The 12,966-nt window shown below is 39.7% G+C and overlaps 1 protein-coding gene across 1 annotated transcript; it reads left to right on the top strand.

Annotated features, from left to right (window-relative positions):
• Positions 1 to 1,220: 1,220 nt before the first annotated feature.
• znf831 (zinc finger protein 831) lies at positions 1,221 to 12,732 on the top strand. The gene is made up of 4 exons (XM_056735474.1): positions 1,221 to 1,607; positions 2,757 to 7,057; positions 9,112 to 9,293; positions 10,373 to 12,732. The coding sequence occupies exons 2-4, from the start codon at positions 2,803 to 2,805 to the stop codon at positions 11,102 to 11,104; spliced, it is 5,169 nt and encodes a 1,722-aa protein (XP_056591452.1). The 5' UTR covers positions 1,221 to 1,607; positions 2,757 to 2,802; the 3' UTR covers positions 11,105 to 12,732.
• The last annotated feature ends 234 nt before the right edge of the window (positions 12,733 to 12,966 follow it).

Below are 12,966 nucleotides of genomic sequence, written 5' to 3'. Positions count from 1 at the left end.
ATGGCTTCTTTTATAGGTACACGAGGAGGGATCAGAGCAGTAGGGGATCTGCACTACAGTAAATACATGAAGTCAACAAAAATGTTGCCGGCCACTAGAGGGTACCCAAACCATTATAAATGAAAAGAAAAAATGTGACCAACCAGATTATGCATCCTAAAAACGTCTAACAGAAATAACCTACAGTATGTATTTTCATATCCCTGCTAAAAGCCTTTACATTGGAGGGTATCTGTAATGGTTCCATCAGAAGGGTTTACAACTTTGACCACTTAAACTAAGCCTGGATCTGTTAACATGTTAGTTGAGTTTATGCTCCAAGAGGAATAAAAATACACTTAAAAAAATTGCTTAAAAAGGTTCTTCGATACCAAAGAGAAACCTATTGGTTCCACAAAGAACCTTTAACATCCGAAGAACCTTTCGGTTTCACAAATCAAACCATGTTGTTATGCAAGACTCATTAGCCATTAGATTGATGGATTTGCCTCCTGAACAACAAAAGATATCCATAGCGCTAAAAATACAGAGCTATGCGAAGTGCAGGAAATCATGAAAAGTGGTGAAGAAACATCCCTTTTCCTGTCACAGTAGACTGTAAAGGGAAATTTCACCCCAAAATACATCTTTCACACCATCATTTATTAGCCCTGTGATTCAAAACGTGTAAATGACTTTATTTTTTATTTTATTATTTATTGTTGATGTTACAGCTTCACGAGTAGTAGAGACTTAAGGCCTATGCAGTTCTTCAGCGAAATATAACAGATTCCGATACTTTATTTCTCCAGAGTGTTTGATTTTGTTTACAGGAGTTAATGAGGCCGCATCGCTCTGGTGTAGCACAGATGGTTGCTGATGTACTAATGTCGGGAGTCATGGACACGAGCCACTTGATGAGTAGCAGCTAACGTTTCTAATAAATCAATAAATAACATTGAATGTTACCTTGTCACAAATTCTGTTACACTTCTCCTCCTTCGTGTGTGGGTGACTGGAGGAGTGAGAGAAGCCTACAACAGGAGTAAGGTACGTACAGCAAACACACCATGGGTGTGTGTGGGTGGGTGTGTGCGTGCGCGTGTGGGGGTGAAATGATCTGTTCGAGGTGGATCTGCGTGTTCACCGTACTTCCTCTTTTAAGCTAGCAATTTTGTTTTTCAGTTCAATTCTGTTCTGTTATGTGTTGCGCTCGCTATCTCTCTTTCTGTCGCCCTCCCTTCATCTGCTCTCTTCATCTGTGTCCATCTCATTCAACGCTCCTCTGTGGGTTTCCATTTCATGGCACGGTCTTAACTTTGGGTTCTTTTATTCAAAGTGTTGTCACTCTAAGCGTCTCTCCTCTCTCTCTCTTTCACTCTTATGTGCTTTCTACATTGTGTTTTCACCGTCATTTGCATGAGTGACGTTTGTATTTCCTCCACCAGCAACAGAACCAAGGAAGAGGAACCAAGGGCCTGTGTGGTGTGAGTGGGTGCCACAGTCACATGCGCTCTACGAGTTCATTTCGCCTCACACTCTTCCAAAGACAGCCAATGGTTTTCATACTGTGGATTTAAATGGGCAACCTTTAGACGCTGCAGTGTTTCGTTAGGTTTCAAGCTCTGGTGAGTGACCTTTGCTTGCATTTGTTGATGTGACTTATGATGTGACTTATCTTTCATAAGTGTGGCAGTCTGATGCCTCGAAGATAGGCTGCAGCTCACAAAGGGATGTGAAAAATACAAAGAATTGTGTTTACGAGTAGGTAATAGATGACTTTCTTTTCTTCATAGGAACTTAGATAAAGCTAAAGTTAATGTTGAGATATTAAGCAACCTAAATGCTTTGGCTGTCAATTTGGCCCTCAGTATTTTTAATGCTGGCTTTTTATAGCATTTTAAAAGAATGCACTTTGTATAATAGTATCTATCATGTAAACCAGCACCAACAAGTAAAAACTACACATTATAAAATTATTTCTAATAAATATTGGCAAATCGTTTTGAAAATAAATAAATAAATCTATACAGTGTATATTACCTACAAACTTTTCCTCTTATCTAGAAAGGGGTTTTAAATTAAGACGTTGTGTCTCAAGTGTGAAGGCAGAAAGAGGCTCTAACAGTATAACAGAAACAGAAAGGAAAAAATTAGACAAACACAAGAAAGAAAAAAAATCTTATAATGTCTTTTTCACAAAGTGAAGGTGTTTTTGTTAAACAAATGTGGGCCTCCACATTCGCTTAAATGTGAAAATAATCAAGTCTTTGAGGTGGGAGTTCCTCTATCGTGTCATCTATCATTTTTCTAGAAATGAGTCATACACACTTCACCGTCACGTCTTTTTACTCCGCTGATGCTTTTGCAATATGCAAATACTGAACATGTGTTTGCAGTAAATACCTGTTAGACCCACAATAACATATGTCAAATATCCATGATTTATTAAGCAGAAGAAAAGTCTGCAGACATAAATGTACTATGAGCACATCCGTATAAAATATAAGCATTAATCAACAAGTGTTTCTGCTGTCATATCTTCTTTTTTTTTAACGCCCAGTGTAACCAGCCTTCTCTGATATTATGTTACATTCTGTACTGTCTACCCACTCAATCCACTTCAATGATGCTGTGATGATATTTTGTATAATGCGTGCAACTGGTAAATTCAGCTTTCCATAACCTGCATTCCATTTCGAAGGGGTTTGGGTTCTTTGATCCACAGAAGTGCAGGTCTTAGAAAAAAAGAATAATAAAAACTGTTTTTTTTTCAGGTAATTAGAGAGCACCGTCTCCCAGCATCACAAGGACTGTGTTACCATGGCAACTAGCAAGCAGAGCTTTGCGAGAGCTGCCGAGCCTCAGTGTTCAGTGTCTGCGCAGAGAGATGAAGAGATGCACGTGAAGGCCCCTCTCACGACTATGTATGTCCACAACGGTTCTACCCCTGGCCTGCAGCCATATCCTCAGGCTCAAGCCCGGGCCTTGCAGGATGCAACGGTTGTTCCAGTGTTCCTGCCAAGGATGTGTAGCAACCAGCCTCTGCCCGCTCTGACATTGCATATAGCCAGCAGCACTCCTTTGCAGCAACAAAGGCTGAGTGCTCCAGCGACCTCATCCAGACCCAAGTCTACCGGAAAACATGTTTGTCCACATTGTGGCAAGGACTGTCTGAAGCCCAGCGTGCTCGAGAAACATCTTCGCTGCCACACAGGAGAGAGGCCGTATCCGTGTACCACCTGTGGCATTTCTTTCAAGACACAGAGTAACCTCTACAAGCACAAGCGCACCCAGGCTCATGCCCGCCTCTCCAGTGAATCTGACACAGGTACTTTCAGCAGCCAGGAGAGCACGGATATTTCAAAGGACAACCGTGGCAGTTCATCCATAGAGATGCATTGTGAAGAGTCAGCTGACATAAAGAAGAGTGATGAAGTTTCTCCTACAGTGTCAGTGACGACAGAGCACCCTGCGGAGACAAAGTCTGGGACAGGAAGGCCACTACACAAGGCTGCAGTGGACGGATTGAGCACTACACTACAGGAAAAAGTCCATTCTTCATGCGCACCTGTGCAGTTACCGCCTCATGTAAAGGATAATTGTGCTCGCAAAAACACAAATGCATCAAGTGAAAATGGACGAGAACCTCTGACACCAAATCGGACACCCCTTCAGAGGCAAGAAGCTTTTTTTTCCAAGCCATGGGAGTCCCCGATGTCCCGGGGAAAGTCTCAAAGCCACGACAGTACAGACTCTGGTTTTAGCGACAGCTGCGAGCATCATTCATCCAGCAGTCCTGGCTCAACCTTGCATGATCCTAGTATAGAATCAATGCCAGAAACCACCATTGAGCATCAAGAACTCGATGCCTCGCAGGCATCCTCAAAGATGACTCCTGATGACCCCGAAAGCAAAGTATCTATTCAGGAAAAACAGAAGCTGGAAGAGCGAATTTCAAAGCTCATATATGAAAACAGTGTTTTGGTGGAGGATAAGCAACTGGAAAATGTGCGTCCGAGGAAGACGGTATTGTCGAAACAAGGAAGTATTGATCTTCCAGTGCCGTATACTTACAAAGACTCCTTCCATTTTGAAATAAGGAGCAGCAAACACATCGCAAGCTCACAAAAACAAGACAGACGAGGTGGGGCTATTTACAGATCTGTGCCTACACAACACTCCACTAGCCTGGAGCATGCACCATTAACACGAAGCAGTTCATTACCTTTTACCGTGGGTGGCAAACACACCGATGGCTCAATTCTTACAAATCTTAGCAGAAGATGTAGTGCAGGGCACGTTAACTCATCCATATCAACAAACCAACAAGCATCGTGTCATCGCTCACTAGTGAGACAGGCAGCTGTCGATTGTCAGCTTACTTCAGACGGATCCTCGGTCGACAGAGCTAGCATCAGCAGCCTTAGTTCAGATGGAGACAGCACTGACATTGCAGCAGAATCAAGTATGAAAGGAAACTATAGGAAGAAAACACGGAAGTTTGACTACACAAAATGGCACACTTACAAAGGGGGAACATTTAGGAAACTCTACAGCACTGACAGAGACTGTTCACTTAAGACCAAAAAGACTCTGCCTAGCATTGAGCCAACAGAGGGCATTCAAATTAGCCAACCAGGAGACAATGCATCGGTGTCTCTGAACTTCACTTCCTGTTCTGTTGTGTGTCTTTCCCAAACTGCCAATATGTCATTTGCACAGACACCGAACCAAGCCACATCTTCATACATCTTTCTAAATAGTTCACCTTTGGAGAAAAAGGGAGAATCTACACAGATTTTAACGTTACACAATGATCCTAAGTGCTCATATACCAACTTTGGGAAAATGAATGTCAATGGTACAGATGCAGAAAGGGAAAAATTTAGAATACAAAGCACCAACTGCCACATCCCATCAAAGACAAAGAAACAACGCACTGGAGATGATGTGCACATGCTCAGTATGTCACATCCTAGAATGGGACAGGTGAAGGCAAATCTGCGTGGTTTAATAAGTCAACCAAGGCGGACATCTTGTGGAATGCACGCATCCATCGCAGTTCCGGCGCAAAACGTCAACGTGCCAAACCTCCGCCAGCAGAGCAACTTTACACATGAATTTTCAAATCCTAGTCAGTTGTTGTGTAAGACAACCAACCCTTTTTATTGTTTGATCAATATGAGTGGGTCATCTGGCAGCCCATCTGTTTCTACCAGCAGTCGGGCTCTCCCTGTAGCCAAGACCAGCTTTCCTCCCAAGTACCAGCTGAAGATTCCTTCTGCTACAGATGGAGTGTCAGCTTCTGGCTCCCCTTTGGAACATAACACTTCTCCAAGCCTTTCAGCTCTCGGTCAAAGCCAGTATCATCCTGTGAACAGTTTACTATCCTCCAAACAGTGTCAAGCTGCTTCAAAGGTTACACTGTTTGACCAAAGTAAGAAAGGTACAGTGTGTGAAACAAGCTCATTACCTGTGTTATCACTTTCCTCCTCAGGGCAGAATCATACAAACACTTTATCAGAAGTACTGACACAGATTCAGCCTACAACGTCTACATTTTCATTCGTCTCACCTACTGCTCTCCCAACAGTGCAGCATCAGATATCTTTGTTACAGAGTAACTGCACAAGAGATGTGGTGGAAAATCAGTCAACGGGTCCTGTATCATCCTCGCATCTTCACAAAACTTCAGATGACATTCAGTCGTTTAAGTTACTGAACACAGTATCAACAGTTAGTGGATCTGCTGATTCAACTGAGAAAATTATCTCTTCAGCAAAGATATCACCCACAGTCCAAAACCACCCTGTTTTCACAATTGAAAAACCTCCCGGATTTACAGAATACACACAATCCTCAGGATTTGAGAGTACTCTGTACAGCACTGTCTCTAAAATGGACACTGGTGACTTTCAAGGCTCCCAGTCTGAAGCAAAAGTGATTCAGACACAGGCTCAAAACACGTTTTACGTACGTACGGCAGATCTTCAGATTGTCATGCAGCTAATTTCAGACGAACAGTTAGCGCTAATAGAGCCTCATATTGAAAAACCAGAAATCATCCCAGCGGAAAGTTCTGTCACGTCTAGCATTTGTCCAAACCAGATATCTCTTTTACAGGATACGTACAGGGATAATGGAACCAATGTGTGTGTGACACAAAACATGGTAAATAATGACAAGAAGGGCCAAAAATCTGAAACCTTAAAGCCTTGTGGATTTGAAAATGCAGAGGCCAACACCAGCCTGCCATGCTTTTCATCTTGGTCACATTCACAGACAGAATATATCTCAGTGGACAACAGGACAGACCCAGCAGGACAATTCTACGATTTGCATAAGATATCTAAGAATTTCCAAGATGGCGAATCTGTTGGGTTTAATTTCAGCACAGCGTCGTGCCATCACAAACAAGTTGCTGGTGATAAACTGAGTGAACTTGATTTAATGGACAAAACATTTTTGATAAAACAGGATGGCAAAGAGTGCTCTTCTGTTCACAGCATAGATACGATTAACTCTTCTGGCCGCAGGGTTGCTTTCATCCAGGATCAAACATCTACAGACACGAAACAAGAACTTAACATTGGAACATCCAATTGTTTAATGGAGTCAGATCACACCCCCATTATAAAAAGTACTGAACCAGTGGAGCCTAACAAAACAAGGCAACTCATGCCGGTCACATTATTAAGAGATGCCAAAGGGGTACAAACAGTGAAAACCACACAGTTCGGAATTTATTTTGCAGAGAAAACGATCCCAATAACAACTCCCATGGAAACACCACAGATTGAAAAAGCACTCATCTCCACAATACAACCATGCCATAGCAAGTCGTGCTGGGCCGCATATTCAGATGCAAGAGAAATTAAAGAATGTGACACAGGTAAGCTCAAGCTTGGAGCCCAGGGGAATGAAGCATCTACACAGTATGAAATCCAGCAATCCTTTGGGAAATACATTGACAATTTTAAAGCATGCAGTGTGGTGCCAAACAGGACTTCAAACTGCATTCCTGGAGACAGCTCTACATGTGAAGATGTCCATGTCAATCTGGATACATTTACAGGTGGGAACCTTTTTTTATTATTTAATCGTCAAAACCTATATTATCATATTATTCCAGATAAAGTGAAGTGTTTGCATGTGACAGGGCATCCATAGGTAAACATGCACATGATTAACCCTAATATCACAGTGTCACATAACATGTTCTGTCCACCAGGTGGTGACAAGAGATAATAACTTCCAATCTCTCAATTTGACTAGAAAAGCCAACTGGCCTCTAGCCTCTTATTACCTTATTTCATGCCATCCAAGCCATATTTTTGGGAACACTTGCATTAATTTTTATAAAGTCATTTTCCACCCACAGGAATAATTTGACTTCACAAATTATATTTCCATGTAAAACTTTTAGAGGTGTGATCTTCAATATTCATGAAGAATGCCTCATCCCTCATTGTTGCTATTGGCCCGACTAACTTAAGTACTTAAGTGTGCGTGTGCTAAAAAAGCCTTTTCTAGTTTAGCAATGGATATTAAATACTTAATTCAATTATAGACATATTAGTGTCACATAAATAACAAAGTTATGCCAAGACAAGTGCAGTTTTAATATGATAGAAGAAGATGCAGTACATGCACAAAGGTTTTTATTGTGTCAGATGTATTGGTTATACATTTTAGAATATTGTAGTCTTTTATAAAATAAATGCACAAACCAGCATAAGGTCTCTTGCTGGCTTCAGGTGGTCTTCCAGTCTGGGCAGTGTGATTTGTTTTCTAGTGTCAGTTTGACAAACTACCTTGCACATCAGAATGTGAAGAAAGGTTAAAACTACAAAAAGTTTCTGTCTTGCATGTCCATGAATTATGCAACAAGTTCAAAAGAATCTTGATTCAATCCAGTAGGATCATAAGGATTTGATTCTTAGTAGGTGAATTTGAGGTGAACACCCTTAACTTGTCATCGCATTTCTTTTTATTTTAACCTTTGTACCTCCTCAGCCTCCCTACTGACCTGTGGTTTCTCTCATCAGTGGCAGTCACCTGTTGCGGGAAAGATTTGCTCCCTGCGGTCTTTGTAAACTCAGATTCACTTTCATTAGGTCAAAGGTTACACAAATTTGTCACTAAAACAAACATGTGTGTAAAAGTTGATCGGATGGGCTCAGGATTTACATAGAGCCCTGCGCTTTCCCATCTTTGCAAACATTCTTTCCTCAAAGCTTTAGAGGGAAGAAAAGTAAGAGTGTGTGCATGCATCTATCATTAAAGTGAAAGGTGGTCTGGCTCTTTTAGATAAAATGTACTTCTTGATTCCTCAAGCAGCCTGGATTGGGATGTGTTTGATTGATCAGATGTATCCGGGGAAAGGACAGAGTGTTGTGTAGAGGTCACAAGAATATAAAGACCCACTGGTGCACAGACCCAGAGGTTAAAGGGGGATATGATGTCTCCATTCCAGACGGCTGACACGCAATCTGACAGCCAAATGCACTCTCCTCTTCTAAGCAATGCTGCACAGAGGCATGCGCAAAAGTTCAGCCAAACCAAATCCACCCCAGAGAATCTGACTGATTGTTTATCATCATTTTATATCTCCACCACCACCATAATATATAGTAGCACATGTTGGTAGGTGTGTCTTGACATACAATGTGAAGCTGTCATTAAATTTTTTTGCTTTATATGGCTGACGACAAGCCACATGTTCCACAAGACTAAACGGCAGGAATCTGCATTGTAAGTTGTCTGGCTTTAAAATTTGGAATCAGAAATCAGTTATATGTTCGGCTATAAAACCATTTGTCCAATGTATCCGTTTCTACTTCAGAAGGATTCAGTTTTCATAAAACTCTGAGCCTATTAAAACACAAAAATAAAAAGCAGGGTTTAGCTGCAGTAATGCATAGGGATGTTCAGACAACCCAACCGCAGCTGTGAACAAATAACACTTCCCTTAATATATACATCCATCTGCCAACTTCAATACTTAAATTTCCCCTATAAGAACTCACATACAATCATCCAAACTGAGACCCACCTTTAATGATGGAGCCGAAAACACCTCAATTATGCAATCATTTATTAAATTTGTAATCAATGTTCTACTCTTAGGACATGGAGAGGATGGTGTTCTCAAAAGCTTGTGGTTTGAGAGGGATCCTGGGACTGAGAACCAAGAATCAGTCTATAGGGAATCTGAGGACGCAGATAAGGAGAAATCAGACTCAAAGATGGCAGATAAGAACAACACATGCCAGAGTTGTGGGAACATTGATAAACAAGACAAACGAGAGGTGAGAAAAATAATGAATAGCTTTGGAGAAACAATCGGAGAAAAAATCCTAAAAATAGGGCAGAAACCATGATACTCAGTATGAAATGGACTGTCATGGTCACCAGCATAATTGTCTTCATTGTGATTTTTTGATATTGCATTTTTTTAATTTAGCTTTTATTCCCAAAAATGTGTATGTTTATTTTAGCTTAAACTAAAATAAGACTATCCCATACCCTGTTCCTTCACCTAACTGTCAAGACACAGTTGATATAGAAACCTTACCATTTGGTTTTGTTTAGGACTTTTATCTCATTTATCTCAGTTGCTAAATTGCATGTGTTTCAGCCCGCATTACAGTACTTTGCATTGCATGTGCCGACCTGTTGAACATACACAAGCCACAACCACAATTGAAACACTACAAACTTGTCAAAATAAGAAAAAAGATGCAATATTTGCAGACCTTGAAAACAGCAAAGAAAACAAGTTCATATTCATGTTAAAACAACACAACATCCTCAGATCTCTTTATTATCTCATTAATTTCTCCTAGACATCAAAGACCTCAGTAATCTCAGATTCCAAAGCTCAAAATGTCTTAGAGAATGATAGGTTCGCCAAGATACCAAAGTTAACGATAAAATGTCTTTAATACTGTATGACTTTCATATTAATGTAAAGACCCCGAAATTCTTCAAAAATAGCCAAATGTTCTGCAGTCCCATACTTGAGTGTCTCTCTTCTAAGAAATTTTAAGAGAAACGACAGAGATATTGTTCATTCAGTGCATGCTATAAAAAATAATGGAAGTCTCATAAGCTACAAAAGAGCAGTGAAATGTTTCTTCTGAACATTTTACAAGCTAAGATCTCTAAAACTACGAGGTTTCAAGCATAATTCAGCCTCTGGGAGTGTTCAGTAGTGCTATTGTCACATTACACAGTGTTACTGAATGTATTTTTTGTTTTGACAAACAATTGTGCAGTCAGTTATTTGAGAACCTGAATAATGATAATATTAACACAATGATCATGGAGAGAAGTTAATGTGAGGCATTCCATTATGTGTGTAACATTATGTTTCCATTAAAAACAGGAAGAGTCCAGTCAGACAGCAGCTCAAGCTCACCGTCAGATCTCCCAGGAAGTGATTAATGTGTCCCACAACATTTCAAACCCAACTCAGCATGACAAATTCAACGTTCCAAACAATCCAGCACCATCTGTTTGCAACATCCCTTCACAGACCTGTCAACCTCAAGGTCAAGAGGGATGTTACAACTACACCACAAGAGACAGCGAGGATGGAGTCTTTGGAAAAGGCACTTCTCCGGAGACAGCTTCTCCTGGATATGCGCTTGTTTCAGCGTCTCCAGGTGTGCCAGGATTTGCCAATCAAACATGCAGACCTCCGTTGGTACGTCCAATCTCGGTGAATACCAACCAAAAGGAGACACATACAAGGAATGTTATGACCCATTGGACCTGTGCAAAAGGCACTGAAGTCCAGGGAATCTCACCACAAAACAAACTGAATAGCAAGACAGTATCAGGCAGTGTATTGCAACACCACTGCAGTGCTTCAACGACAGAGGCGTTCAACACAAGTACGACTTCATCATCATGTGCCGGACTGATGCATTCCAACGCACCACATAAAATTTACAATCAAATCACACACACAAACCAAAAACATTCCAGGGCCACAGTTAGTAACTCACAGACAGACTCGAAACTTTTTAATTCAGCCAGTAATAGTTATCTTGAACATGAGGACAGTAATAGCAGCAGTGACGATGAGCAAAAATTGGTCATTGAACTTGAGTAAACCCAAAATTATAAATATTTATAAAATGTTTATTTTACTTTAAATGTGCAACTCTTAGTATGGCCGCTAGCAATCCTGCCATGAGTGTTGTAAAGTACTTGCCAACCTTTGCACACACGCAGTATCTGGAGCAATTTTAACAAAATATTATATAAGATTTATGGTACATTTAATCTCAGGTCCAAAGTTTGAAATCTTTTGTTTTATTGTGACCCTAGCAATTTTAAAGATATCAGTCTTTCCCCATTCAAGTAGATCTTGGTCTTGGTCTCATATGACTGATATAGCTGCCCGGAGATCTCACAATTATGCCAAAGTGAGATAACTTCCCTTAAAGGGAAGGAAAGGTAAGAAATACTGTTTACAAGTGTTGTTCTTATATCATGAAGGGAACATTTTATGGCCATCAGTTGCCAATATATTATGATATTATGATTTGTACATCCACCTTATACAGAAACCTTTTTACAATTCAAGATTTTTATTTAGTCAGTTTGTGAAGCTGTTTTCCCACTGCTCCCCATAATGTCAACTGTCAGTCAAAAGTCTGAACACAAACGCTTATTCGTAAGCACACCCTTTCCACAATTAAGAAGACTAGTATAGTTATGGAAACTGTAAAGGTTAAAAAAAAAAGAAAAGTAGTACTATTTCACAGTTACAGCTCTCAAACAACTGAGGTGCATCTTGAGGGTTCCCATTGAATGTCAAAAAGAATGATTTGTGACCCAGTCTTTGAAAACCCAACTAAAGTCAATTTTTTCTGTGAAAATATAACCTTGATATATTAATGCCAAATCATAGTGAAATGAATGGTTGAAATCATACCTTGATGCTCATAATCTCATAATTAGATTTATAGACTTTAGACTGAATTTCATAAACAGGGTCATATTTATAATTGTAATCACCTTTTTGGTTAATGTGAGCATTAGCCTTAATATAAAATGCAATTGTAAATCATAACAAACATTAAATACTCAAACCTTTAAGAAGTAGAGTAGGTTATGAAGGGGGTGTAGCAAGCATTATATTTGAGGTCTATGTCCCCTTTACAATTTCATTCCCATTTCATTTGTGAAAATAACTTATTTAAAATGTTTATATTTTAAAATGATTACAAAATTTTAATAGGTTAGTTCCCCAAAAAATTAAAATGATGTTATGAATGACTCCAAAACTTGACAAAGTTCTTTGTTTGCCAAAGATATTTTGAAAAATGTTTGCAAATGAGATTTCTGGGGCACCATTGACTATCATAGTAAAAAAAGTCAAAGGTGCCCCAGAACTTTTTGCTTTCCAAAATTCCTCAAAATAACATATTTTGTTTCAAACAGAAGAAAACATCTATTTTTCTACCATGAAAGACAATGGTGTCCCAAAAATGTCAGTTGATATATTCTTCCAAATGTCTCTTTTGATCAAAGAAATTTGTACAGGTTTGGAACCACTTGAGAGTGAATAATTCATAACAGAATTTTTAGTCTTGGTTGAACTATGCCTTTAAGAGGTTTAGTCACTGTGAGATGAAAGAATTTCATAATTTCTACAGTAAACTGAATGTGAAACCATCTGTCATACTAACATACTAACACTCTCTTATCTATATATGACATAATATTATTAGTCAATATGTGCATCCGATCACCGACACGCCTACACACACAAATTTCTGATTGTTCCTGTAGCCTTGCTAAGGCATACAACCACAGTTAACATTTATGGTTTAATTTCATTCCTACAGCTGGTTACAATTGTGTTTACACTTCCAAAAAAAACCAGACAGTCCCTGCATCTGCATATACATCTGTCAAGAGATGCACCTGTGCTGTGAATCATTTGAAAGTTTGTGGGAGTTTGTG

The sequence above is a fragment of the Triplophysa dalaica genome, chromosome 21, assembly GCF_015846415.1.
Source record: "Triplophysa dalaica isolate WHDGS20190420 chromosome 21, ASM1584641v1, whole genome shotgun sequence".
Lineage (NCBI taxonomy): Eukaryota > Metazoa > Chordata > Actinopteri > Cypriniformes > Nemacheilidae > Triplophysa > Triplophysa dalaica.
The sequence above is the reverse complement of the archived record's forward strand: the minus strand, read 5'-3'. Positions and strand labels throughout refer to the sequence as shown.

Bases quoted from the DNA above. Each gene is read 5' to 3' on its own strand.
- znf831 (XM_056735474.1), top strand. From the start codon at position 2,803: ATGGCAACTAGCAAGCAGAGCTTTGCGAGAGCTGCCGAGCCTCAGTGT. The intron at 7,058-9,111 runs GTGGGAACCTTT...TTCTACTCTTAG, and splicing joins CAATCTGGATACATTTACAG to GACATGGAGAGGATGGTGTT. The intron at 9,294-10,372 runs GTGAGAAAAATA...CATTAAAAACAG, and splicing joins ATAAACAAGACAAACGAGAG to GAAGAGTCCAGTCAGACAGC.